This window comes from Chiloscyllium punctatum, chromosome 4 (genome assembly GCF_047496795.1).
Source record: "Chiloscyllium punctatum isolate Juve2018m chromosome 4, sChiPun1.3, whole genome shotgun sequence".
NCBI lineage: Eukaryota > Metazoa > Chordata > Chondrichthyes > Orectolobiformes > Hemiscylliidae > Chiloscyllium > Chiloscyllium punctatum.
Genome location: NC_092742.1, coordinates 103,996,717 through 104,022,612, shown reverse-complemented (window position 1 = coordinate 104,022,612; position 25,896 = coordinate 103,996,717). Strand labels below are relative to the sequence as shown.

Genomic DNA, 25,896 nt, shown 5'->3' with positions numbered 1-25,896 from the left:
CTCTTCGGAGGGTCGGTGTGGACTTGTTGGGTCAAATGGCCTGTTTCTACATTGTAGGGATTCGATGAAGTTCATTCCACATATGAACCACTCTTTGTACAAAAAAGCTGCCCCCCATATCCTCCTCAAAGCTTTTTCCTCTCACCTTTAAAAAAAATATGCTGCCTAGTTTTGAACTCCTTCACCTCGGGAATAGACGTTTATGGTTCATCTTGTGTATTTCGGTCATGATTTTCGAAATCTCCAAGGTCACCCCTCCCAACCTTCTAAGCTCCGGTGAGAAAGGTCCCAGCCTATTTTTATAACTCAAACCCATCATTGCCAGCAACATCTTGGTAAATCTCTTCTGAACTCTCTGCGGTTTAATAATATCCTTGCAATAGCAAGGATCCCAACTCCGAGACTCAGTGGTCTGAGTTATGAGGGCAAGTGTACTAAATACCTTCTTAACCACCCTGTCTACCTGTGGCTATTAATGACCATGCAAAATAGAGGCAGCAGATTATGCTGAATGCTAATAAATTTGGGGAAATTTGCTAGAACTGCTTGGGAGGATTTAAACTAGTAAGGTGGGAGGGTGGGACCCAGGGAGATAGTGAGGAAAGAGATCGATCTGAGACGGGTACAACTGAGAACAGAAGTGAGTCAAACAGTCAGGGCAGGCAGGGACAAGGGAGGGCTAATAAATTAAACTGCATTTATTTCAATGCAAGGGGCCTAACAGGGAAGGCAGATGGACTCAGGGCATGGTTAGGAACATGGGACTGGGATATCATAGCAATTACAGAAACATGGCTCAGGGATGGGCAGGACTGGTGGCTTAATGTTCCAGGATACTTTTAACCACAGACCCATTCACACCAAAGTGGGCATTAAAGATTCAATGGCACAATTCGCACTTGCCGCACAACCAAACCCTAACAGTTATTTTCCACTTGCAGCCTGTGAAATGGCTGGTGATCAGTTTGTTGGTGCTGCTAACCGATAGAGGGAACTGGGCCAGAATGCCAGGAGAATGGCCCTCATCTGTGAATTGTGCCATTGAATCTTTAATGCCCACTTTGGTGTGAATGGGTCTGTGGTTAAAAGTCCTACCTGAACGTGCCCTCTCACCACAGCGCACCCTTGCAACTTCACTGGAGTGCCAAGTCCATTAGTGAACTCGGGTGAAAATGTGAGCACTGGGGGGTCAGGCTGACCTTGTCCTGGATAGAAATCTTTTAGATGGCAATCAGGGGAGGAAAGTTGCACTCTTTCTCTATTCTGTCATAGGACCAAAAGGTGGCCATTCAGCACTTCAATCCTGTTCTGCTATTCATTTCGATTTATAACTGACCAAAACTTCACTCTGTTTACCTGCTTTGATTCAAAACTTTTCATATTCTCATCTAATAATCTCATGTTTGAAATTTCAATTGACTGTGGAAGGAAATTTGATTAGCTTCCCTACAATGTGGAAACAGTCCCTTCAGCCCAATAAGTCCACACTGACCTTCTGAAGAGTAACCCACCAAGACCCATTTAACTGGTTGCTATATCCCTGCTTTTTTTTTTGTGTGCAATCTTGCTGTATTTCCCTTCGTTGAAACACCTACTGTGCTCCAGACCTGCTCCTGCCGCTGTGTTGTGCTTTGGGACATTCGGATGGGGTGGAAGGTGCTATATCAATGCAAGTCTTCATGTTCAATTTCGGCAGAGATGTGCTTTTTTTTGTTTCCTAATTGCTGTTAATTTAATGATGCTATTAAGAGGTGGCTGTGTGCTTAGAATCTGGTTTGAAACTGTCCAACTGCATTTGATCACCCCTTCTCAGAATTATTACAGTGCAGAAGGAAGCTATTCAGCCCATGGCACCTGTGTCTGTTCTATTGGCTTATCCCAATCCCTGTGCCCTATTTCTATCCATATAACCACCCAGTACCCTCTTGAATGCCTCAAATGAACCAGCCTCTGCCACATTCTCAGGCAGTGCATTTCAAACTCCATGTGGAAAAGTATTTTCTCACATCAACCTTGCTTCATTTGCACATCACTTTGCCTTCTATGTCTTCTCGTTCTTTGATCTTTTAGAACGTAAATAATTTCACCCTGTCTGCTCTATCCAGTCCAGTCATGATTTTGAAATCAGACCTCCTATTAGCCGCCTGTCCAGGGAGATCAGTCCCAGACTCTTCAGTGTACCCTCAGCTGATGGCTCCAGGTTTGAGAAACAATCTTGTAGACTATATCCAATCCGTTCACCTCTTTCCTAGAATGCGGCTCCCACAACTGTATATAGTATTCCAGCTGAGTTCTAACAAGGGTCTTGGATGAATTCATCACCACCTTGTTCTTGTACTCTGTGCCCCTATTAACAAAGTCAGGAATACTGTCTGCTTTATTAACTGCTCTGTTTATCGTCAATAACCTTCACGTCTGTTTCTACAACTTCTTCAGAATTGTACTCCCGACGTTATGTTGTCTTTCGATGTTCTTCAAACCAAAGTGCACCACCTCATCCTTCTCTGCAGTGAGCCCCGTCTGCCACCTTATCCACCCACTCCATCGATTTGTCAATGCTCGTTTGGAGCTCGACACTCTCCCCCTCTCTACAGTTCTTCAGAATTGTTCCCTTCGCACCACTATTTAGAGCATTAACACCTATCAAGAAAATTGGCGGTTCCAATGTTGACCTCTGGGGAATGTGGCCACAAACATTCCTTCAGCTTCAAAATACCCACTGACCATTCCTCTGTTTTCTGTCACCGCCCAATTTTGTATCCATACTGGCACTGTCACTTTCATTCCATGGTCTTCAGCTTCCCTCCAGCCTGTTGTGAGGCACTGGATCAAATGCCTTCTGGAAATCCGTGTAAACCACATTACCTTAACCAACCCTTTCCACTACCTCTTCAAACAAACTTCAAGTTGGTTAAACGTGATTTCCCCTTTAGAAATCCATGCTGTCTCTTCCTAACAAGTGCACCCTTTTCTATGTGACTGCTGATTTTATCTCATACCAATCAATTTTGAAATCAAAAACCAAGGATATTTGCCGCGGTTTTTTAGAACGAGAGAGTATTTATTACACTGCACAATCACTTCCATCTAGAAGGATAAGGGCAGCACTACCTGCAAGTTCCCCTCCAAGCCAGTCACCATCCTGACTTGGAAATACAGCATTGTTCCTTCAGTATCACTGGGTCAAATTCCTGGAACTCCTTCCCCAATGGCATTTTTGGTGTCTCTACATATTGTGGGCTGCAGCAATTCAAAGCAATAGCTCCCCATCACCCCCTCGAGGGCAATTAGGGTCAGGCAAAAAAAAAACTTAATGCTGGCCCAGCCAGTGGCGCCCACTGGATAATAAGTGTCCGCTGAATTAATAACGCGCGTTCTCTTCTCCTCTTGTCCGATTGTAGAGCAGTAAGGAAGCACTTTCGGATGTGAACGCCACCGGAATAGCCATGCTGTTTTCGGCAGGGACTTTCCTGTACGTAGCCACCGTGCACGTGCTCCCAGAGGTGGGAGGCAGCGGCCACAGTCACAAGGCCGAGTCCGGCGGCAAGGGACTCTCTCGGCTCGAGGTTTGCACCCTGGTCGTGGGCTGCTTGATTCCATTGGTCCTCTCCGTGGGTCACCAGCACTAACCAGCGTCGGAGCAAGGAGGAGCGTGGATAATGACGGTCTGACAGTAATCCCATTGCGGCTGAGCCTGATTGCTGCGGGCTTTGGGATTTCCCCTCCTTCGGTTTGTTTTTTTTCTTTAGCCGCGTGGAATTGCCAATGAAATGGCATTGGAACGATGAAGTATATTGTATTAAATTTGGCCAGGTTGCAACCAGAAAGTCCGGAAGAATTCCCACCGTGTAGTCTTTTTGAAAAGGTAATTGCGTTTTATCTTTGCCTCCATGACAAAGTCAAACATCTGTTAGTTCCCGGCCCAGCCAAATGAGGGAGTTGCAAGTTTAACCAAATAGTGTCTTGGCGCAAAGGACAGAATTCAGCCACTTAATAAATTAACGAAGAACTTGGGGTGCGTTAGAGATAATCCATGGCATTAATCAAGCCAAGGGAATTAACACCGGGTTTGGTACATGGTTTGTGACATATAATTTTTACTGAATTTTATTCATAAGTGTGTAGAGTCTTCACATTCAGCTGCGGTCTTCATGTTTGTAGCCTGTACGTTTCGCCTGCTAGTTCAGTGTCTTGTGTGCTCGATAATCTGAATTTGAGGGGCTCCTGTACACTGAGATGTTTTTGTTTAAAAGTACTTTAATGTAAATGGGGAAAGAGAAAATAGCCTGGATTTTGATTTAAAATGGTTAACCATATCACACCACAGGTGGAGGGATAACGGTGGTGGAAGCACCCAAAAGGTAAAATTGGATTGGGTTGAAAGAAAGGGTAACACTCTGTGCCGGGTTAAGGATGGGGAATCGGATGGGATAAAGTTTGAAGAGTGGGCGTGGTGTTGGATGGGCTATAGGTATGGAAGTACAATTGTGGGGTTACCTTTGACCCTTCATCAGACTGACGTTTAACTTGTCAGGGGGGAAGACGAGGTGATCAGGTAGAAGTTGGTGGGAGAACTGGCGTGGCAGGTGGTGGTCTTGGTAGCTGTCTATGCCCAGCACTGAACAATTGGGAAAACCATCGCTCACTGGTAGTTAAAAATGTGAAGAGTGAAATATAATTAGTATGACTGTGCTGAGTTGTGACTATTTCTTGTTCTGAACCATGTTCTATTGCTTCAGTTGTTTTATGTGAACTGAAATCATTCCATGGATGATTGCCTTATTATTCCAACTCTCTTTGTGCACATTAACAGATGTTGCAATTTTTTTTTTTGTTTTTAAGATAAATTATCTATAAATAAATTTTTAATAAGTGGCCAATCCTTTATTTTTGTACAGTATTTATTTTTATTCTGTCATGAGTATCACGTAAACATCTCTCTTCAAACTCAAATGCTTCTTGAGAAAATGGGTGATCAAAATGCTGGTCGCATTGTATGTGCATACTTTATCAACGAAAGGGCTTTCTTTCCTTACTAACTCCGTCGACCCTCTCTCTTATTTTAATTGTGCATTTTCTGGTTGTGGGATGATGCATCCCGGGACTTCTCCCAAAGGAGCCTGTCTCTGTCTGTCATTTCCTGGAATGATGACGATGAGCAATGTTGTTTCACAAGATTTTTAACGACAGGGTATCGCCTGTGCTTTTCAGTTTATTTCAGAACCGGGGTTCCCGGTCTAAGGATATGGGGATAGGCCCTTTGAGACTGAGATGGGAAGAAATATCTTCGCCCAGAGCGTGCTGAACTTGTAGAATCCTCAATCACCGAAAGTGGGGTTGAGGTCGAAACATTGAATATTTCCAAGGAGTTAGATCTGGTTCTTAGAGCTAAAGGCAAAGCAGGAGCCGGGGGGGGGGGGGGGGGGGGCTAAGTTGGATGATCATCCATTATCATATTGAATGGTGGAGCAGGGTCCAAGGGTCAAATGGATGACTCCTGTTTTTCTGCCTTTAGTGCAGAGGTCGCCAACATGTCAATCATGAGTAATTGGCAGCTCATGGTCTGCGTCTGATTAGCTCGTCACTCTGATTCAAGTGACTGATTCTGTGTCTGATTCAAGTCAGGTGATTAATTTCCCACCGCAAGTGGGGCTGGCCACACAGGGTGGTCACCATTTTCCCGCTGCCAGGGGCATCAGGGACCAAAGGGCTGGGCAGGAGGGGCAGAAGCAGTGCTGGCAGCTGGAGGAAAGCTGCTGTGAAGAACCAGGATCAGGAGCTAGGGGTGGTGGGTCCAGGCGGCCTGGTAAAGTGGTCAAGGATCCTTTTAGCTCAGACTTAATGGGCTCAGCGACAGTCAGGAAGTGGAGGGCCCTGAGAAAGGGACTAGGCCTCGAAGGGTGGAAACACAAAGCAGAGGAAACGTGAGGTAAAAAAGAAAGTCCTGTTTCACCTCGAAATAAAGGTAAAGGTCGGTTTTCTTCATTTTAAGGTTATATTTTGCAATTCAAACGTTGAACAGTACCTTGTCAATTTTCATGCTTCCAGTCTCAGCTCGTGATTTTTTTTATTCTTAAGAAAAGAGTGGACCACCCCTAGTCGAACGAGTAGATCATTAGATCATCCTGTCCTCCAGCTCCAAATACCCTGCACCCACTGTACTCAATCCCCCGATGTAAGCTGGCTTCATTTGCAGGCCTGCCTTTAACAGTAACCAAGTGCTTTCTGTTTGATGTGGCCCTGGCATTTCATCCAAATGCACGTCACCTAAATACACCTGCCAGAAGGCAACCATAGAGAATTGGAGATGGACAGCACGGAAACAGACCCTTCAGTCCAACCCTTCCATGCCAACCAGATATCCCACCCCAATCTAGTCCCACCTGCCAGCATCTGGCCCATATCCCACCAAGCCCATCCTGCTCATATACCCTTCCAGATGCCTTTTAAGATTAGACTAGATTCCCTACAGTGTGGAAACAGGCCCTTCGGCCCAACAAGTCCACACCTACCCTCCGAAGAGCAACCCACCCAGACCCATTCCCCTGCACTTAACACCATGGGCAACTTAGCATGGCCAATTTACCTACCCTGCACATCTTTGGCCTGTAGGAGGAAACCGGAGCACCCGGAGGAAACCCGCGCAGATACGGGGAGAATGTGCAAACTCCACACACAGTTGCCCGAGGTGGGAATTGAACCTGGGTCCCTGGTGCTGTGAGGCAGTAGTGCTAACCACTGTGCCGCCCGTGCTGCAATTGTGCCAACCTCCACCCCAACCAGAAATGGGTTTCGCAAAAGAAAAAGCCTGTAATAACACTGGAATGCAGAAACAAGCGTTTATGCAGGCATTCTAGTCAAACGGGTAGTTTTGCAAGGGGTGCCTTAATTTGTTTTGGAGAGGACACGACATAGTGATATCGCAATGTACAGAAGAAGTTAAAATGCAAGGAGTGTGAATGTGGTAGTGAGCTGCAAGTCAGGGTTACATGTTTGTTAAATGCTTGTATTTTTAAGACCTGAATTTAAAGACTCTGATTTAACCAGCTGCAATGTTTCATATTTTAGTCCAAACATCAAATTAAGTGTTAAAAACACATAACAGTGTGGAAGCACTTAGTAGGGCAAGTGGCATTCTATGAGAGAAATAGATTTCAAGGTTCATGTTGATGACTCTTGTTCTGATAGAGGATCAAATGTCTATAATTTTACATCTACGTCCAATTGCTAGTAATGTCATATGCACTGAATACTGTTAAGCTCCACTACATTCTCACCTAGTGATCTCACCCCCTCCCCTTTCGCACTCATTGAACCCCATTGAACAGCCCTTCCCCTTTCTCTCTCACTCAATCCCCTTCACCAGCCCCTCTAGTTTCGCAGTCACTGAACCCTGTTCAACACCCCCACCCCCTTTTGCCTGCAGAGTTTCAGAAAGGCAGCTGCCCACCCGCGTCTCCAGGGCAATTAGGAATTGCCATTAAACATTTAATCACTGCAGCAGTGCCCGTTTCAGCAAGTTCCAGGAACGTCGAAGGTTGGTTTTCTTTGCTGAGCGCTGCAAAATTTTCACTCACCCAGCAGAATCTCTCGGCGTCTGGTAGTTCTTACATTTTGTTGCAGCTCTTGCCCAGTAGATGGTATAGTAGTTTGCCACGTTCCCTCACTGGGGGATGGCATGTTGCCCAGAGAAGGCTCTCGTCGGCAGACCCCTAACAAATCGTCCTGCTCCTCTAGGGACTTTTACTGTTCAGCATTACCTTTCCACTTGAGAGATAGAGAAAGGTTTCAGGTACTCGCTGCATCGATGCTTCGATGCATGTAAGCTCCCCCTGGGCTCGGATCTCATTGAGGAAGTCAGCAATTTGAAAGCTTTACCTGTTTATTTTCTGTCAGCTTTAAATATCAACGGGAATTATCTACACTGCAGACTGCCATCACTGATTCCCGGCACAGAAGGGCGTGCTTTGGCATATCCTGTCCCACATTGTTATCTGTCTGCCACTCCTTTGCCCGTGCTCCTTCTGCAATCTCCCCACCTTCTCCACATTACCTGTCTCTCCACCTATCATTGTGTCATCTGCAAATTTAGCAGCAATGCATTCTGTTTCTTTATCCAGATTGTTAATGTATAATGTGAATAGTTGCGGTCCCAATATTGATCCGTGTGGAACTCCATGAGTCGCCAGTTGCCATCCTGAAAAAGACCCCTTTTATCTGCACTCTGTGCCTTCTGCCTGTCAGCTAATCCTCTATCCATGCCAAAATCTTTTTCCATTATTCTTTCATGGGATGTGGGCGTCGCTCACTAGGCCAGCATTTATTGCCCATCCCTAATTGCCTAGAGGACAGTTAAGAGTCAACCATATTGATGTGGGTCAGGAGTCACATGTAGGCAAGACCAGCTAAGGATGGCGGTTTCCTTCCCTGAAGGACATGAGTGAACCAGATGAATTTTTTTCCGACCATGGACTCATGGTCGTGATTGGACTCTTAATTTCAGAGTTTTATTGAATTCAAATTCCACCATTAGCCATGGATGGATTTATCTCCAGTCCCCAGAATGTTACCTGGCTCTCTGGATTAAGAGTTGAGGGCGTGTTGCTGGAAACGCACAGCAGGTCAAGCAGCATCCGAGGAGCAGGAAAATCGATGTTTCGGGCCAGAACTTCCCTGTGAGTCTCCCCTTCCAGTCAACTGTGACCAGCCTCTCCCTCATGTCTTTCTATTCACCTTTTACTCAAGTGGAATCCCCTTCTCTCTGACTCTTAAGCTTCTCTCTTTGAACTGCAGGGTGAATTTTATCATATTATGGTCACTGTCTCCTCTTCACCTTAAGCTCCCTAATCAAGTTTGCCTCGTTACACATCACTAAATCCAGAGAGTTGCCTGTTTCCTAGTTTGGGGTGGGGGGTGGGGGGGTCTACCACAAGCTGCTCGAAAAAGCCGTCTTACGGATCGTCAAATTCGTTCCCTTGTGGTCCCCTACCAATCCAGTCCACCTACATATTGAAGCCCCCCACCCCCATGATTATTGTGACTGTGTATTTCTTATTTATTTTCTTCCCCACATCCTGACTCCTGCTCGGAGGCATGTGCACAACTCCCTTCGGAGGCTTTTTTTTTTACCTCTTCCCCCTTCACAGTTCCTCAACTCCACCCATACGGAAAATGTGCCTTCTGATTCTATATGAATTGCTGTCGATGTAATTTCACTTTTTTTGAACTGATAAGGCACCCCTACCCCACCCTGCTCGTTTGCCTGACCTTCCAATAGGATGTTATACATGAGTATTTACTTCCCAGTCCTGAACCCCTTGCAGCCACATCTCTGTGGTAGCCAAAACCTCGTACCCTCCATTTTGAATCTGTGCTGCAAGCTTTTTCTGCCTTGATTTGGATGTTCAGTTCATTTAAGTACAACACCCACAGCCCTGCATTGATTGTCCCCCTTCTCATCCCCTTATCCGTTGTGCCTGAAGTTAGATTCCTGAGCTATCTCTGATCTATTAGTTATTCTGGAAACTTTAATAACCTGCCCTTAACCCACTACCTTTAAAGTCTTCCATAATTTTCCATATGACTGAACCTACTCTCCCAACTATTTAATTTAGTGTCCACCTCTACTTCCACACGTCATCTACCGTATCTGTTGCTCCTGATGCGGTCTCCTTTACACTGGGGAGACAGGATGCCTACTCGCAGAGCGCTTCAGAGGACATCTCTGGGACACCCGCACCAACCAACCCCACTGCCCTGTGGCCCAACATTTCAACTACCCCTTCCCCCTCTGCCGAGGGCATGCAGGTCCTGGGCCTCTTCCATCGCCACTCCCTCCCCACCCGATGCCTGGAGGAAGAACACCTCATCTTCTGCCTCGCAACCCTCCAATCCCAGGGCATCAATGTGAACTTCAACAGTTTCCTCAATTCCTCTCCCCCCACCTTATCTCAGTTCCAACCTTCCAACTCAGCACTATCCTCATGACCTGTCCCACCTGTCTGATTTCCTTCCCACCTATCCATTCCACTCTCCTCCAACCTATCACCTTCACCTTCACCCCCACCTCCATCCACCTATCGCCCTCTCAGCTACCTCCCTCCCCACCCCTCCCTCCACCCCACACCGCTCCCCTCCCCTGCCCCCTGTGAGGCTGCAGTGCTAACCACTAAGCCACTGTGCTGCCCTCTTTTCTCCCACCTTTTGCATGGGTCCTTGTACCATGCTGCTATGATCAGTTTGCTCATCCTCCCTGTCATCAGGGACTGAAACTCCTTCAACGTTACCTCCAGGATCTCTCTACCTTCCACACTCGACGTCATACCCTCCTGTCACTGACCACTGACTGATTTCAAGAGAGTTAATCTAAGTGATGTGACTGCCTCCGTCCAGGTAACTCTTTCCCCCTCCCTCAGGTATCAGTGTTTGAAGCTCAGACTCCAGCTCATCGACCTTAAGGCAGAGTTCCTTAAGCAACCAACACTTGCTACAGATTTGGTCAGGGTGAAGCACAATGGGGTCCATTAACTCCCACTTCATGCAGGTATAACATATTGTCTGGTTTGACATCTCCATTTTAATGTCTCAGTTCTTAATTTGCTTCTTTAAAGAAAAATCATACTGATCTTTTACTTTGTGGCCTGTAAATATTTCCCCTATTTACATTCAATCTGACAGTAATCTATAACAATCAGAGTAACTATCACCAAACTTAGCTTACTTGTGATGTCACTCTTTTGCACTAGGCCCTGATCCTGGGCTTCAATTTGTTCTGTTTAAAAGTACGCACCTTATACGCTATGAGCCGGAAAAACCCGAGCAAGAAGCAACTCTTTCTGCGCCCCCACCCCCCCACCACTGCACTGAATTCCTACAGTGCCTCCAATTCCGTGAACCGTACACTCTCACTGAGACTGTGTCTCACTCTGAATGGGATCGCTCCTTTCTCACCATGGGGAAGCTTACTAATCATGTGCTTTTCAACTGCCCCTTTCTGCCTGTTCCAGTCGTGAAACACCCCTCTCCTCTCATCCCATTTCCCAGCACTTGGACTGTAGCCTTTTACATCGTGGTGATTCAAAAGCTCATCCCCAAAAAGTTCCCAAATATCTTAAAGGTTCCTGCCTTTACCCACTTCCTCAGACAGTGAATTCCAGATACCCCTGGCTAAGAACATTTCTCCTTAAATTCTCCTGACCCTTATCTTGTATGTGCCCCCTGCTTATTTCCCCCCCCCCCCCCCCCCCTACTAGCTCTGCTTGTTCCTACTGACCCTGCCTGGGCCCCTCATAGTTTTGGACACCTCAGTCAGGTAGGGAGATCTTAGGAGGAGAGGTTGAGTAGGTCGGGCCCATAACCGTTGCAGCTTAGAAGAATGAGAGGTGGTCCTGTTGAAATGTACAAGCCTCTCAGGGGTCTTGACAAGAGTCGATGTGGGGCGGTTGTTTTCCTCCTTTGTGGGAGAATCTCAGTATAAAGCAGAGATGAGGGGAGTGAATCTGTGGAATTCTTGACCCCAGAGGGCTGTGGAGGTCATTCAGTATATGGACGGAATTTTAAACAGTAAGGGAATAGAGGGTTCTGGAGATAAGACAGGGGGAAGTAGAGTTAAAGATTGCCAGATCGCAAGTGGGCTGGATGGTCTATTTATGCTCCTCTATCTTTCGGTCTAACTGAATTCAGGAGGTGAGAACGACCGTCCTTGATATCAAGGCGCAGTGGTAGTGTCCCTGAGCCAGGAGGTCAGGGTTCAAGTCCCACCTGTTCCAGAGGTGCAGTACAACATCGCTGAGCAGGTTGATGAGAAAATGTGGTTTAAACAACTGTGGCATCAAGGATTCCTCGCAAAACTGAAATGAATGGGAATTGGAGAGAAATCTCACAGGAAGATGGTCGTGGTTGTTGGAGGTCAGTTATCTCAGCCACATAGCTGCAGGAGTTCCTCAGGGTAATGTCCTCGGCCCAAGCATCTGCAGCAGCTTCGTTAATGACTTTCCTTCCATCGTTAAGGACAGACGTGGGCATGTTCAGCACAACTTGCGAATCCTCCGGTATTGGCACAGTCCACGTTCAGTTGCATGGACTAGATCCAGGCTTGAGCTGAAAAGAGGCCAATAACATTCACGTCACAAGTGCCATCTCCAGTGACATTGGATCTAACCATCTCCCCATGTTACCATCACTGGATTCCACCCACTCTCAACATCCTGGGGGTTACTATTGGCACCATCTCCCTAAGCATCCACTCCCTCGACCGTTGATGCTCTGTACCATCTACAAGAAATTCCCCAAAGATCCTTGGACAAGCACTTTCCAACCCCAGGACCTCTTCCATCTCGAAGGACCCCACCACCTGCAAGTTTCCCTCCAAGCCACTCACCAGCCTGACTCTGTGCTATGAACAGTTTGTGTATTCATTGTCACTTGCATTCAACAGTTGCCTCAACCTGCCAACATTTTGAATAGTTTGAGAATAAAAGAAAGATACAACTGAATGAGAGCCCTGAGCAAGCTCACTGACGAAACCATCCCTCCTCCCTTGCTGGCTACTGCAACACTTTAGATGCCATCTCTTCACCGCTGGGCCCACCTCATGCCATCTATGCTGACGCCATCCTGTGCAGAACCACACTGGCAACCAGGAGTCCCCAGCTCTACTGCCATCTTGAAGATGCTGTGAATTCTGGCTCTGAGTGTACCGGGCTGCTACCTCGCCAATGCCAGGGGTCCTTTCTCTGGGCCGACTATAGCCAGGAGTCCTTTCTTCTGCTGCCATGCCGTGCCACCGCTGCAGTCTCACCAAGAATCCTGCTTCGGCCACCCTCCTCCGAGATGCCATCTTGCTGGTGCCGCCATCTTGAAAAGGTCCACTGCCACCGCCGCCTCTGATCGCTGCAGGAGCTTTGTCTGCACCGGCTCCTGAGTACCAGGAGGACATCCCAGTCACCGTCAGGAGCCGGGTGCCCTACTGCCTCCGCTAATGCCGGGAGGAGCTGCTATTCTACACGCATCCCGCTCCACCTGCCATGCAGACTTCACTGTCGCGGGACCAAAGGCCTGGAATTCCCTCCCTCCCTCAGGGTGCTGTTAGTGGGCATGGACTGCAGTAGTTCAAGAAGGCAACTCACCGCCTTCTCAAGGGGCAATTAGGGATGGACCATGAATGCAGCCATTGACGTGCCCCAACTAAAATGTTTGCTACCCGAACTGAAAGGATGATATTGTAAAGAATGTTTGCACAGACCAGGCCTGCATTTGCTCGTGTTTGGACAACTGAGGTGGTGATGAGTCAAGGTTTGAAGTTAAAAGTCACCCAACACCAGGTTATAGTCCAGCAGGATTATTTGGAAGCACTAGCTTTCGGAGCGCTGCTCCTTCATCAGGTGCATGTGCAGTATAAGATCATCAGACACAGAATTTATAGCAAAAGTTTAAAGTGTGATGTAACTGAAATTATATATCGAAAAAGACCTGGATTTAAGTCTCTTCTGTTTAGAATGATCATGTTGGTTTCAGTTCTTTCATAGTTAAATCGCAGAACATTTTTAAAGTTACATTCTCAAGTGAACTTGAACAGTTGGTGTCATGTCAGCCTGGATAATGGTCTGAAGGGTGGAGAAAGAGAAATTAGTTGAGGGACATCAGGACTAAGACCTTGAACATTGGAATCGGAACTGAAACCGGACTAAAGCGTTTCTTCACACCCCCCCCCCCCCCAAAATAAAACAAACCTGGTGGGGTTGTGATTGGGGTCCCTTTTAGAAATATCCACAGTGAGATTGACAGAGTTGGCCAGCTAGAAGTGAGGTTCAGAGGCAACCCTCAGTGAATGGCCCTCCTGACCTTCCTGTGACTGGGGGGGGGGGGGGCACTCGGAGAATGCAAGGGGGAGGGAGGGAGGGAGGGGCTTGGGCTGGCTGTGTAAGCAGCGCCTCCCTCCCTCTGCCCATCTTCCCAGGTTCAGTTCCCTCCTCCTCACACCATCCCTTCTCTCTGTCTCTCTCTCTGCACTGCTAGGTTATGTTCAGCTCCAAGTCAGCAGCCATCCTCCCGTCCTATTTTAGTGAGTACCCCGAGACAGCGGACAAGCTGGACATTAGCACCAAAGTCCAACTGCACGGGGTCCTGTGGAAGAGACCCTTCGGGAGACAGTCGGCCAAGTGGTCCAAAAGGTGACTGACATTTTCTGTGTGTGTGTCTGTCTGCCTATCTATCTGTTTCTGTGTCTGTCTGTATGTATGTATCTGTGTGTCTGTCTCTGTGTGTGTCTGTCTGTGTGTGTATGTGCTTGTGTGTCTCTGTGTGATTATGTGTTTGTGTGTCTCTGAGTGTGTCTGTATGTATCTGTGTGTGTCTGTCTCTGAGTGTGTCTGTGTGTGTATGTGTGTCTCTGAGCGTGTCTATGTATGTATGTGTGTGTCTGTATCTATCTGTATGTGTATGTCTCTGTGTGTGTATCTGTGTGTGTCAGTGTGTGTGTCTGTATCTATGTGTCTGTGTGTGTCTCTGAGTGTGTCTGTGTGTTTGCTGTTTGTTCCGCTTGATACCTGGGCAACTCTGCACACAGCTCAACCCTCGGGAAATATTTTGTTTCAACCTCGCTTTTTGTTTTGTTTTCTCTTGTTGCATTCTTTTTTTTTCTTTTAGTTTTGGTTTGTCCGTGTGTCAGGCGCCGTCTCTCCCTCTCGCTTTTCTCTCTGCACCTTTTAGTGTCGGGGAAATAAAAAAAAAACCCAACAGCAGCGTTTGAAATCTGTCCTTATTTTTTTTTTAAAAAAAGCATTCGTCAGCTCAGCGAATCTCTGCCGTCCCCTCGGGGTTGAGAATTCTTAGGCAGCCTTCAATAACAAAACAATTGATTTTCCCTCATCCCCACCTCCCCCATTTGAAACCTCCAGATGCAAATAGCAAGGTCGACTTTCACGAAAACCCAGCTCCTGCTGCATGTTTTTTTTTCCAGATCACTTCCGTCTCTATGACACCCCCTCTCTGCCTCCCCAGCACCCCAGCACTGTCCACCTCTCCGAGAGGGACATGGAGGAGGGGGATGAGATTCCAATTCCGGCCCCACTTCAACAGATTTCTACTCAGAGCCTGGAAAAACTCATTTCAGGAGAGTGTGGGGGGTGGGGAGGGGGGGTGAAAGGGGAGTGGTGACCCCCTGCATCATAACCCCTTTTTTTTAAACTGCCCCTTCAAAAGGTGAATGTGGCTAACACATTACCAAATCCATGGGAGCTTGGATAACCCCTAACCGCTGGTGATACCAGGTCATGAGTATTTTACCAAGTAGGCATTTGAAGTCAGATTGTGCACCCTAACTAATGCCTGGCTCCCAGATTCCTCTCCAGTGGGTCTAATAAGGAGTTAAGTTGGTAATTTTGGAATATTCAAGTAGTGGATGACTTGTGTCAAATAATAATCATGTATAACCATTTCTGAAAGGATGCATCACTCCTTGTCATTCAGTGGCATTACCGTCACTGAATCCCCCACTATCAACAATCTGGAGATCACCACTGACCAGAAATTTTTTTAAAAACTGAAATTATTAAAATAAAGTTGACCAGAAACTCAACTGGACTCACCATATAAATACATTGGCTATAAAAGCAGGTCATAGTATTCTTACAGTGTGGAAACAGGCCCTTCGGCCCAACAAGTCCACACCGACCCTTTGAAGAGTATCCCATCCAAACCCATTCCCTTGCATTTATCCCTAACTAACACATCCCTGAACACTATGGGCAATTCAGCATGGCTAATTCACCCTGACCTGCACGCCTTTGGATTGTGGGGGGAAACCCACACAGACGTGGGGAGAACGTGCAAACTCCGCACAGACAGTCACCCGAGGCTGGAATCGAACCCAGGTCCCTGGCGCTGTGAGGCAGCAGTGCTAACCACTGAGCCACCATATCGGTAAGGTCAGAGGCTAGGCGAGTAACTCCCTTTGTGACTCCCCGAAGCATGCCCACCATCTACAAGGCACAAGTCAGGAGTGTGGTGGAATACTCCCCACTTGCCTGGATGGGTGCAGCTCCAACAACACTCAAGAAGCTTGACACCATCCGGGACAAAGCAGCCCGCTTTGATTGGCACCACATCCACTCCCTCCACCACCGATACTCAGAAAGCAGCAGTGTGTACCATCTGCAAGAAGCACTGCAGAAATTCACTAAAGATCCTCAGACAGCACCTTCTAAACCCACAAGTACTTCCATCTGGGAGGTCAAGGGCAGCAGATATGAGGGAGCACAACCAGCTGCAAATTTGCCTCCAAGCCACTCACCGTCTTCACTTGGAAATATAATGCTGTTCCTTCATTGTCAGTGGGTCGAAATGCTGGAATTTTCTCCCTAACGGCATGGCGGGTCTCCCTACAGCACGCGGACTGCAGTAGTTCAAGAAGGTGACTCCCACCACCTTCTCTAGCGCTACTAAGAATGGGCAATAAATGCTGCAATTCCTTTGATAAGTATTTTTAGAAATTGCTGCACTAATAATGATATTGTATGATGCTTGGCTACGGTGAGAGGAAGGAATAATTGTGCAGTCACAGGAAATCTGAAATAAGGACAGGAAGTATCAGTCAGACGCCACCGATCTGGGCAGGTTATGCCATGGGAGCAACATGCTTAATGCTGGTGATCGATCACCAGAACCCTGTCCTGAATAGCTGAGAGCTGAACTGCAGAGCTTCGGATGTGAGGGATTTAGATCTTTCATGACATGTTTAACAGAGTTGTTATTTAAGACTGAACAAATAGTTCTCCCCGTGTCTGCGTGGGTTTGCTCCGGTTTCCTCCCACACTCCAAAGATGTGCAGGTCAGGTGATTTGGCCATGGGAAATTGCCCGTAGTGTTAGGTAAGGGGTAGATGTAGCGGTTTGGGTGGGTTGCGCTTCGGCAGGTGCGGTGTGGACTTGTTGGGCCGAAGGGCCTGTTTCCACACTGTAAGTAATCTAATCTAATCTAATCTAAATACCATAACGAAAACATTGTGATATTGGCAGGATTTGCACTGTATGTAAATGACCATCATTTTCGGGTGCCAGTGAGCACTTAGCAACACAGTTTAGTGGACATTGCATCAGCCCATAGTGACCAAGGCTGTTATAGTGACTGTGTAAAGTTCTGGCAGAATCGCTTGCCATGGTCACACTTCACTGAGTTTGAATTGGACTGACTCCTCGTGAAATAATGACTTGAATAGAGTGCTTTAATACAAACAGAGGGACAATGGGAGGACATTCAGCCCCCTTCTAGCCACTTTGACCAATCAGTTAGATCATCTGAAAGCAAAATCCTGCAGATCTGAAACAAAAACAAAAGAGAAACTCAGCAGGTCTGGCAGCATCTGTGGGAAGAGAGAAAAACAGAAGGTAACGTTTTGGGTCCGGTGACCTCGGATCGATCAGATCAAGGTTGCTGTGCTAACCCACCCTGGCTTTCTGCTTGGGAGGGATGCTCATCTCAGTTATTGAAGTATTTAATCAATCCCAACCTTGATTGGGTTTTTGAAGAAGGGTTCTGGATTTGCATACACCTCTCAGGGTGGGAATGAGCTTGGGCTTTCATTTGGAGGTGACACCACTTTGAGTTGGATGTCTCCTGCCAGGGGAATCACTCTTTTAAATTCTTTAATCACCTCCTTTCAATCCTCCGGGCGCTCCAGCTCCCCCCCACAGTTCAAAGATGTGTGGGTTAGATGGATTGACTATGCTAAATTGTCCGTAGCATCCAGGGATGTGCCGGCTAGATGGATTAGCCCTTGGTATGTGCAGGGTTACAGGGATTGTGGGTGGGATGCTCTTCAGAGGGTCAGTGTCATAGTCATAGAGCTGTACAGACCCTTCGGTCCAACTCGTCCATGCCGACCAGTTATCCTAATCTAGTCCCATTTGCTAGCACTTGGCCCATATCCCTCCAAACCCTTCTTATTCATATACCCATCCAGATGCCTTTTAAATGTTGTAATTGTACCAGCCTCCACCACTTCCTCTGGCAGCTCATTCCACGCACGTACCACCCTCTGTGTGAAAAAGTAGCTGAATGGCCTGCTTCCTCACTGTAGGGGTTCTCAGATTCAATGATTTAACACCTCAATTTGATCACTCTTGAACTTCCACATTTGAATAAACACTAATCTAGATTATATAATGTGTCCTCATTCTATAATGGCAGCACTGGTGAATCTGCTTTCCACCCACTCCATGCCTGTATAGTCATCCTGAGGCACAGTGACACTGTGTGTTGTTTGTCTCACTGTTAGCAGTCAGTTTAATCCTTGTACGTCATGTGTGTTTAATTGTACATCATCCAGTGCAGACAGAATTTCGGTTGCAATATCACCCGATTGATCGCTGAGTGGTCTCAGGTTTAAGTTAGTTCAGGACAACGTGACAGTGACCTGATGTACTGAGTCCTTTCCTTTTTCACAGATTCTTCCTCATCAAGGACAGCTTCTTACTGTACTATGCTGAGAACGAAAGAAAAAACTTTGAGAGTAACAGATATTTCAACATACATCCCAAGGTCAGTTCAGCGCGCCGCTGTCGGAGGATAAGGAAAACTGCAAATTTCCAAAAATATCGACTGTTCTGATTCTGCTCTTGCAGTCCATCAGAGTATTATGATTCATCTCTCACTCCAGAGACTTGAGTGCTAGCAGAGTGACAAACCTGCTGTGTCATTATATTGAGTCCACCTGCTATCTCAGGTAGATGTTAGAAGAGACCAGAGTACTGTATAAAGGAGAATTCGCCTGGTTCCCCTTGGGTGGTGTTTACCCCTCAGCCAATATGACTAAAACGAATTGCCTGTTCAGTGCTGTTTGTGGGACTCGGCCGTGTATGAATTAGCTGCTGCATGTCAGTAGCAGCGATGATGTTTTAAAATTAGTTCGCCAGTAATGAGCGCTGTGGACCATGCAGTAAGTAACCTGCTGAGGTTACACCGACTGTCCCCTGACTGAACAGAAACCAACATATTTTACATAACAGTCTCATGGCTGCCACTGTTAAAGCTTCTGACTGTGTTCCATAGTCGCTTGCAGTTAATGAGCTTCTTTCTAATGACACCTTTTGAAATAACACTCTATCAAAGGACAAATGAATCACATTGGCCATGAAGAGAAATCCCAGGTGTTTTGCTCCAATGAGTCGATTTTGTTCTTTTTAACTTATCTGCCTCACTGCTGAAATTCTGTTCTTGAGTGGTACCAGACCTCCCGCTTATAATCCTGTCATGTTGACTTTCTAGTTCAGGACAGTGGATGGGACTGTAACCGTGTCAGAGGGCAGCTTTTTAAACGTCTCTCCAAGAAAACCAGTCAGTCTGAGTCTTCCGCTTCTTAACTGGGTCAGTCACCGCCAGCGATCCATGTGTATTATAAACTGTCCAAAAAAAGCAGTAAAATGATCCAAAGTTCTTCACAGGAGCAGGAGACCTGAATGAGATAACAGAATATAGAACAGTACCGCACAGTACAGGCCCTTCAGCCAACCTTTTATCCTACTAGTTCAGACTAACCTACAAACCCTTCATTTCACTATCATCCATGTGCTTATCCAAGAGTCGCTTAAATATCCCTAATGTATCTGACTTTCCTACCACTGCTGGCATTCCACACACTCACCACACTCTGATCTCCAATCACCTTAAAATGATGCCCCCTTGTGATAGCCATTTCTGCCTTGGGGAAGGGTCTCTGGCTATTCACTCTGTCTATGCCTCTCATGGTCTTGTACACCTCTATCAAGTCACCTCTCATCCTTCTCCACCCCAATGAGAAAAACCCTAGCTCCCTTAACCTTTCTTCATAAGACATGCCCTCCAGTCCAGGCAACATCCTGGTAAATCTCCTCTGCACCCTCTCGAAAGCTTCCACATCCTTCCAATAATGAGGTGACCAGAGCTGAACACAATATCCCAAGTGTGGTCTAACCAGGACTCGACAGAATCCGGGTTCAATTCCCGCCTCAGGCGACTGACTGTGTGGAGTTTGCACATTCTCCCCGTGTCTGCGTGGGTTTCCTCCGGGTGCTCCGGTTTCCTCCCACAATCCAAAGATGTGCAGGTCAGGTGAATTGGCCATGCTAAATTGCCCGTAGTGTTAGGTTAGGTGGGTTGCGCTTCGGCGGGGCGGTGTGGACTTGTTGGGCCGAACGGCCTGTTTCCACACTGTAATGTAATCTAATCTAATCTAGCTGCAGCATAGCCTAGCAGATCTTAAACTCAATCCCCCTGCAAATGAAAGCCAACACACCATATGCCTTCTTAACAACCCTATCAACCTGGGTAGCAACGTTGAGGGACTATAGACGTGGACCCCAAGATCCCGCTGTTCCTCTACATTGCCAGGAATCCTACCTTTAACCCTGTACTCTGCATTCAAATTCGATCTTTGATAAGAGAGCAGGTGTCTAAACATCTGGTCAAAGGGATATAAAGGAGTGCGTTACGGGAGGACAAATGAGGCGGAGACAGTGAGGGAGGTAGTTCAGAGCTTGACAGCAGAACGGCTGAAAATGTGGTCACCAACGATGGGACTTCGGATTTCAGGAATGATTGATCATCAGCTCAGGTGATTTGATGGGCACAGGTTTGTTGGTGGGTTGAGGGGGCTGGAGGAGAGCACAAAGATATGGAGGAGTGAGGCCTTGGGGGGGGGGGGGGGGGTGTATTTGCGGTTTAAGCTCAAGGATCCGAATTTCAGGAATCGCGGCTTCACTTAACCAGAGGCTAGTGTAGATCAGCAAGCACCGAATAAACGTGAAGGAGCAGTGACAACATAGATCAGGCGATGTTTGGAGTCTCTTTGAATCAGGGACAGACCACCCTCCCTTCCCCTCCCTCAGGAGGTCACCAGGAATGTATGCTGTCAGGTTTGCTGGCTGTGCCCCCTGTATGGTGATGCCCCCACCACAATCACTTCACCTAATCAAATGTACCCCAGTCGACAAGCTCACCAACCAATGACAGGTTCACAACCCCTCAAACTCCCCACCGGATAAAATCCTCCCCAGTCACCAAACCCCCCCCACCAGATAAAATCCTCCCCAGTCACCAAACCCCCCCCCACCGGATAAAATCTTCCCCAGTCACCAAACCCCCCCCCACCAGATAAAATCCTCCCCAGTCACCAAACCCCCCCCCACCGGATAAAATCTTCCCCAGTCACCAAACCCCCCCCCACCAGATAAAATCCTCCCCAGTCACCAAACCCCCCCCACCGGATAAAATCCTCCCCAGTCACCAAACCCCCCCCACCGGATAAAACCTTCCCCAGTCACCAAACCCCCCCCACCAGATAAAATCCTCCCCAGTCACCAAACCCCCCCCACCGGATAAAATCTTCCCCAGTCACCAAACCCCCCCCCACCAGATAAAATCCTCCCCAGTCACCAAACCCCCCCCACCGGATAAAATCCTCCCCAGTCACCAAACCCCCCCCACCGGATAAAATCTTCCCCAGTCACCAAACCCCCCCCACCAGATAAAATCCTCCCCAGTCACCAAACCCCCCCCACCGGATAAAATCTTCCCCAGTCACCAAACCCCCCCCACCAGATAAAATCCTCCCCAGTCACCAAACCCCCCCCACCAGATAAAATCCTCCCTAGTCACCAAACCCCCCGCACCAGATAAAATCCTCCCTAGTCACCAAACCCCCCGCACCAGATAAAATCCTCCCCAGTCACCAAACCCCCCCCACCAGATAAAATCCTCCCCAGTCACCAAACCCCCCCCACCGGATAAAATCTTCCCCAGTCACCAAACCCCCCCCACCAGATAAAATCCTCCCCAGTCACCAAACCCCCCCCACCAGATAAAATCCTCCCCAGTCACCAAACCCCCCACCAGATAAAATCCTCCCCAGTCACCAAACCCCCCACTGGATAAAATCCTCCCCAGTCACCAAACCCCGCACCAGATAAAATCCTCCCCAGTCACCAAACCCCCCACCGGATAAAATCTTCCCCAGTCACCAAACATCCTGCTGGATAAAATCCTCCCCAGTCACCAAACCCCCCACACCGGATAAAATCCTCCCTAGTCACCAAACCCCCCACACCGGATAAAATCCTCCCCAGTCACCAAACCCCCCACTGGATAAAATCCTCCCCAGTCACCAAACCCCCCCCACTGGATAAAATCCTCCCCAGTCACCAAACCCCCCACTGGATAAAATCCTCCCCAGTCACCAAACCCCCCCCACTGGATAAAATCCTCCCCAGTCACCAAACCCCCCCCACCAGATAAAATCCTCCCCAGTCACCAATGCAGGTCCTTCCTTCGGGCATGTGGCAGTGCGGTCAACAGCGTGGAAAACGGCTGTGCCCATCCTGAGCAGGTACCTCCTGCAAAGTCAGGAACTGGTTGCCTCAGAATCCAGTGGATAAAATCCTCCCCAGTCAACAAACCCCCCACTGGATAAAATCCTCCCCAGTCACCAAACCGCCCGCTGGATAAATTCCTCCCCAGTCACCAAACATCCCGCTGGATAAAATCCTTCCCAGTCACCAAACCCCCTCCACCAGATAAAATCCTTCCCAGTCACCAAACCCCCCACCAGATAAAATCCTCCCCAGTCACCAAACCCCCCCCTACCAGATAAAATCCTCCCCAGTCACCAAACCCCCCCCCACTGGATAAAATCCTCCCCAGTCACCAAACCCCCCCACTGGATAAAATCCTCCCCAGTCACCAAACATCCTGCTGGATAAAATCTTCCCCAGTCACCAAACCCCCCACTGGATAAAATCCTCCCCAGTCACCAAACCCCCCACTGGATAAAATCTTCCCCAGTCACCAAACCCCCCCCACCACATAAAATCCTCCCCAGTCACCAAACCCCCCCACTGGATAAAATCTTCCCCAGTCACCAAACATCCCGCTGGATAAAATCCTCCCCAGTCACCAAACATCCCGCTGGATAAAATCCTCCCCAGTCACCAAACCCCCCCACTGGATAAAATCCTCCCCAGTCACCAAACCCCCCCACTGGATAAAATCCTCCCCAGTCACCAAACTCCCCACTGGATAAAATCCTCCCCAGTCACCAAACCCCCCCACTGGATAAAATCCTCCCCAGTCACCAAACTCCCCACTGGATAAAATCCTCCCCAGTCACCAAACCCCCCACCGGATAAAATCCTCCCCAGTCACCAAACCCCCCCCACCAGATAAAATCCTCCCTAGTCACCAAACCCCCCGCACCAGATAAAATCCTCCCTAGTCACCAAACCCCCCGCACCAGATAAAATCCTCCCCAGTCACCAAACCCCCCCCACCAGATAAAATCCTCCCCAGTCACCAAACCCCCCCCACCGGATAAAATCTTCCCCAGTCACCAAACCCCCCCCACCAGATAAAATCCTCCCCAGTCACCAAACCCCCCCCACCAGATAAAATCCTCCCCAGTCACCAAACCCCCCACCAGATAAAATCCTCCCCAGTCACCAAACCCCCCACTGGATAAAATCCTCCCCAGTCACCAAACCCCGCACCAGATAAAATCCTCCCCAGTCACCAAACCCCCCACCGGATAAAATCTTCCCCAGTCACCAAACATCCTGCTGGATAAAATCCTCCCCAGTCACCAAACATCCCGCTGGATAAAATCCTCCCTAGTCACCAAACCCCCCACACCGGATAAAATCCTCCCCAGTCACCAAACCCCCCACTGGATAAAATCCTCCCCAGTCACCAAACCCCCCCCCCACTGGATAAAATCCTCCCCAGTCACCAAACCCCCCCCACCAGATAAAATCCTCCCCAGTCACCAATGCAGGTCCTTCCTTCGGGCATGTGGCAGTGCGGTCAACAGCGTGGAAAACGGCTGTGCCCATCCTGAGCAGGTACCTCCTGCAAAGTCAGGAACTGGTTGCCTCAGAATCCAGTGGATAAAATCCTCCCCAGTCAACAAACCCCCCACTGGATAAAATCCTCCCCAGTCACCAAACCGCCCGCTGGATAAATTCCTCCCCAGTCACCAAACATCCCGCTGGATAAAATCCTTCCCAGTCACCAAACCCCCTCCACCAGATAAAATCCTTCCCAGTCACCAAACCCCCCACCAGATAAAATCCTCCCCAGTCACCAAACCCCCCCCTACCAGATAAAATCCTCCCCAGTCACCAAACCCCCCCCCACTGGATAAAATCCTCCCCAGTCACCAAACCCCCCACTGGATAAAATCCTCCCCAGTCACCAAACATCCTGCTGGATAAAATCTTCCCCAGTCACCAAACCCCCCACTGGATAAAATCCTCCCCAGTCACCAAACCCCCCCCACCAGATAAAATCCTCCCCAGTCACCAAACCCCCCCACTGGATAAAATCCTCCCCAGTCACCAAACCCCCCACTGGATAAAATCCTCCCCAGTCACCAAACCCCCCACTGGATAAAATCTTCCCCAGTCACCAAACCCCCCCCACCACATAAAATCCTCCCCAGTCACCAAACCCCCCCACTGGATAAAATCTTCCCCAGTCACCAAACATCCCGCTGGATAAAATCCTCCCCAGTCACCAAACATCCCGCTGGATAAAATCCTCCCCAGTCACCAAACCCCCCCACTGGATAAAATCCTCCCCAGTCACCAAACCCCCCCACTGGATAAAATCCTCCCCAGTCACCAAACCCCCCCACTGGATAAAATCCTCCCCAGTCACCAAACTCCCCACTGGATAAAATCCTCCCCAGTCACCAAACCCCCCCCACCAGATAAAATCCTCCCCAGTCACCAAACCCCCCACCGGATAAAATCCTCCCCAGTCACCAAACCCCCCACCGGATAAAATCCTCCCCAGTCACCAAACATCCCGCTGGATAAAATCCTCCCCAGTCACCAAACCCCCCCAGGGGAATTGGGGACATTCCATTCCACCCATGAAGGCTAGGCTTGTAAAGGCCTTTAGGGAGACATGGGCTGTGCAGGGAGCAGTAGGCTCTTCCTCAGCCTCGCAGGTGAGATTACCTCTTGTGCTGTTTTGGTTTTAAAAGTTAAACTGGTCGCGGCCTGGAATTTCTCTGGTGGCGACGTGTTTCCCAGTCGGCTGTTTCCAGTGGCAACTGGATTCTGAGGCAACCAGTTCCTGACTTTGCAGGAGGTACCTGCTCAGGATGGGGGCAGCCGTTTTCCACGCTGTTGACCGCACTGCCACATGCCCGAAGGAAGGACCTGCATTTATAACGCACCTGGCCCATCCCAGGACATGCCAATACCCTTCACAGCCAATGAAAACGCCGGAGTAGCCCCTGTTGTGCCGTAAGAAGTGCGGCAAGCCAGCAAAGGGACAGAAATAAAAACCAGATCAATCAGTGATGCTGATGGTGGGACAAGTACTGGCTTAGGGTACCAAAGAGAGCTCCTGCCTTGTCTCTGAGCCCGTGCCAAGATCGTTTCCATGAGGGAACATGAAGCTTCTCTTCAATTCCCATTCTATGAACTGGGATGGTGACATTCCCCACGGTATTGATCTTGATGAGGTGCTCAGGTTTCTGGAGTGGGCGCTGAACCTGCAGCGTTCTCATTGAGATGCGTGATTTCAGCCCACTCAGTATAGCTCACAGCTAGATTAAAAAACACACACACACCGAAGAGTCCCTTGTTATCACTGCTCCCACACGATGATGTACAGTCCGACCATGGCTCTTGAGGACTCCCCAGCTAACTGGACTCCCACCTGCCCCTCAGGATAGTCCACTAGCCCCTTGACCGTTTTCAAAGCGAGATTCTGTCTACATTTCACTCCAGTCCAGCTCCTGCATCTACTACAGGCTGCGATGGGCCCTTCTGCCATTATCTGTTCCAGTGCCGAAATTCACGCCCAGATGATCTGTCCCGTTTGATTTCTTTGACGAATGTTCTGTAGATCAGGCTCGGG

At 48.4% G+C, this 25,896-nt stretch overlaps 2 protein-coding genes across 4 annotated transcripts in view; both read left to right on the top strand.

Annotated features, from left to right (window-relative positions):
- The window catches only part of LOC140476608 (zinc transporter ZIP9-B-like), a 39,249-nt gene extending 34,369 nt beyond the window's left edge, over nucleotides 1–4,880 (top strand). Inside the window, exon 7 of the mRNA XM_072569463.1 lies at nucleotides 3,402–4,880. Within this exon, the coding sequence (XP_072425564.1) occupies nucleotides 3,402–3,629 (228 nt within the window). The 3' untranslated portion in view covers nucleotides 3,630–4,880. The remainder of the gene's footprint in view (nucleotides 1–3,401) is intronic.
- A 9,124-nt stretch (nucleotides 4,881–14,004) lies between these two features.
- Nucleotides 14,005–25,896, top strand: part of LOC140476606 (pleckstrin homology domain-containing family D member 1-like) — a 158,373-nt gene continuing 146,481 nt past the window's right edge. For all 3 annotated transcript variants that reach the window (XM_072569460.1, XM_072569459.1, XM_072569461.1), the window contains exons 1-2: nucleotides 14,005–14,171; nucleotides 18,444–18,537. In XM_072569460.1, the coding sequence (XP_072425561.1) occupies nucleotides 14,020–14,171; nucleotides 18,444–18,537 (246 nt within the window). In that variant the 5' untranslated portion in view covers nucleotides 14,005–14,019. The remainder of the gene's footprint in view (nucleotides 14,172–18,443; nucleotides 18,538–25,896) is intronic.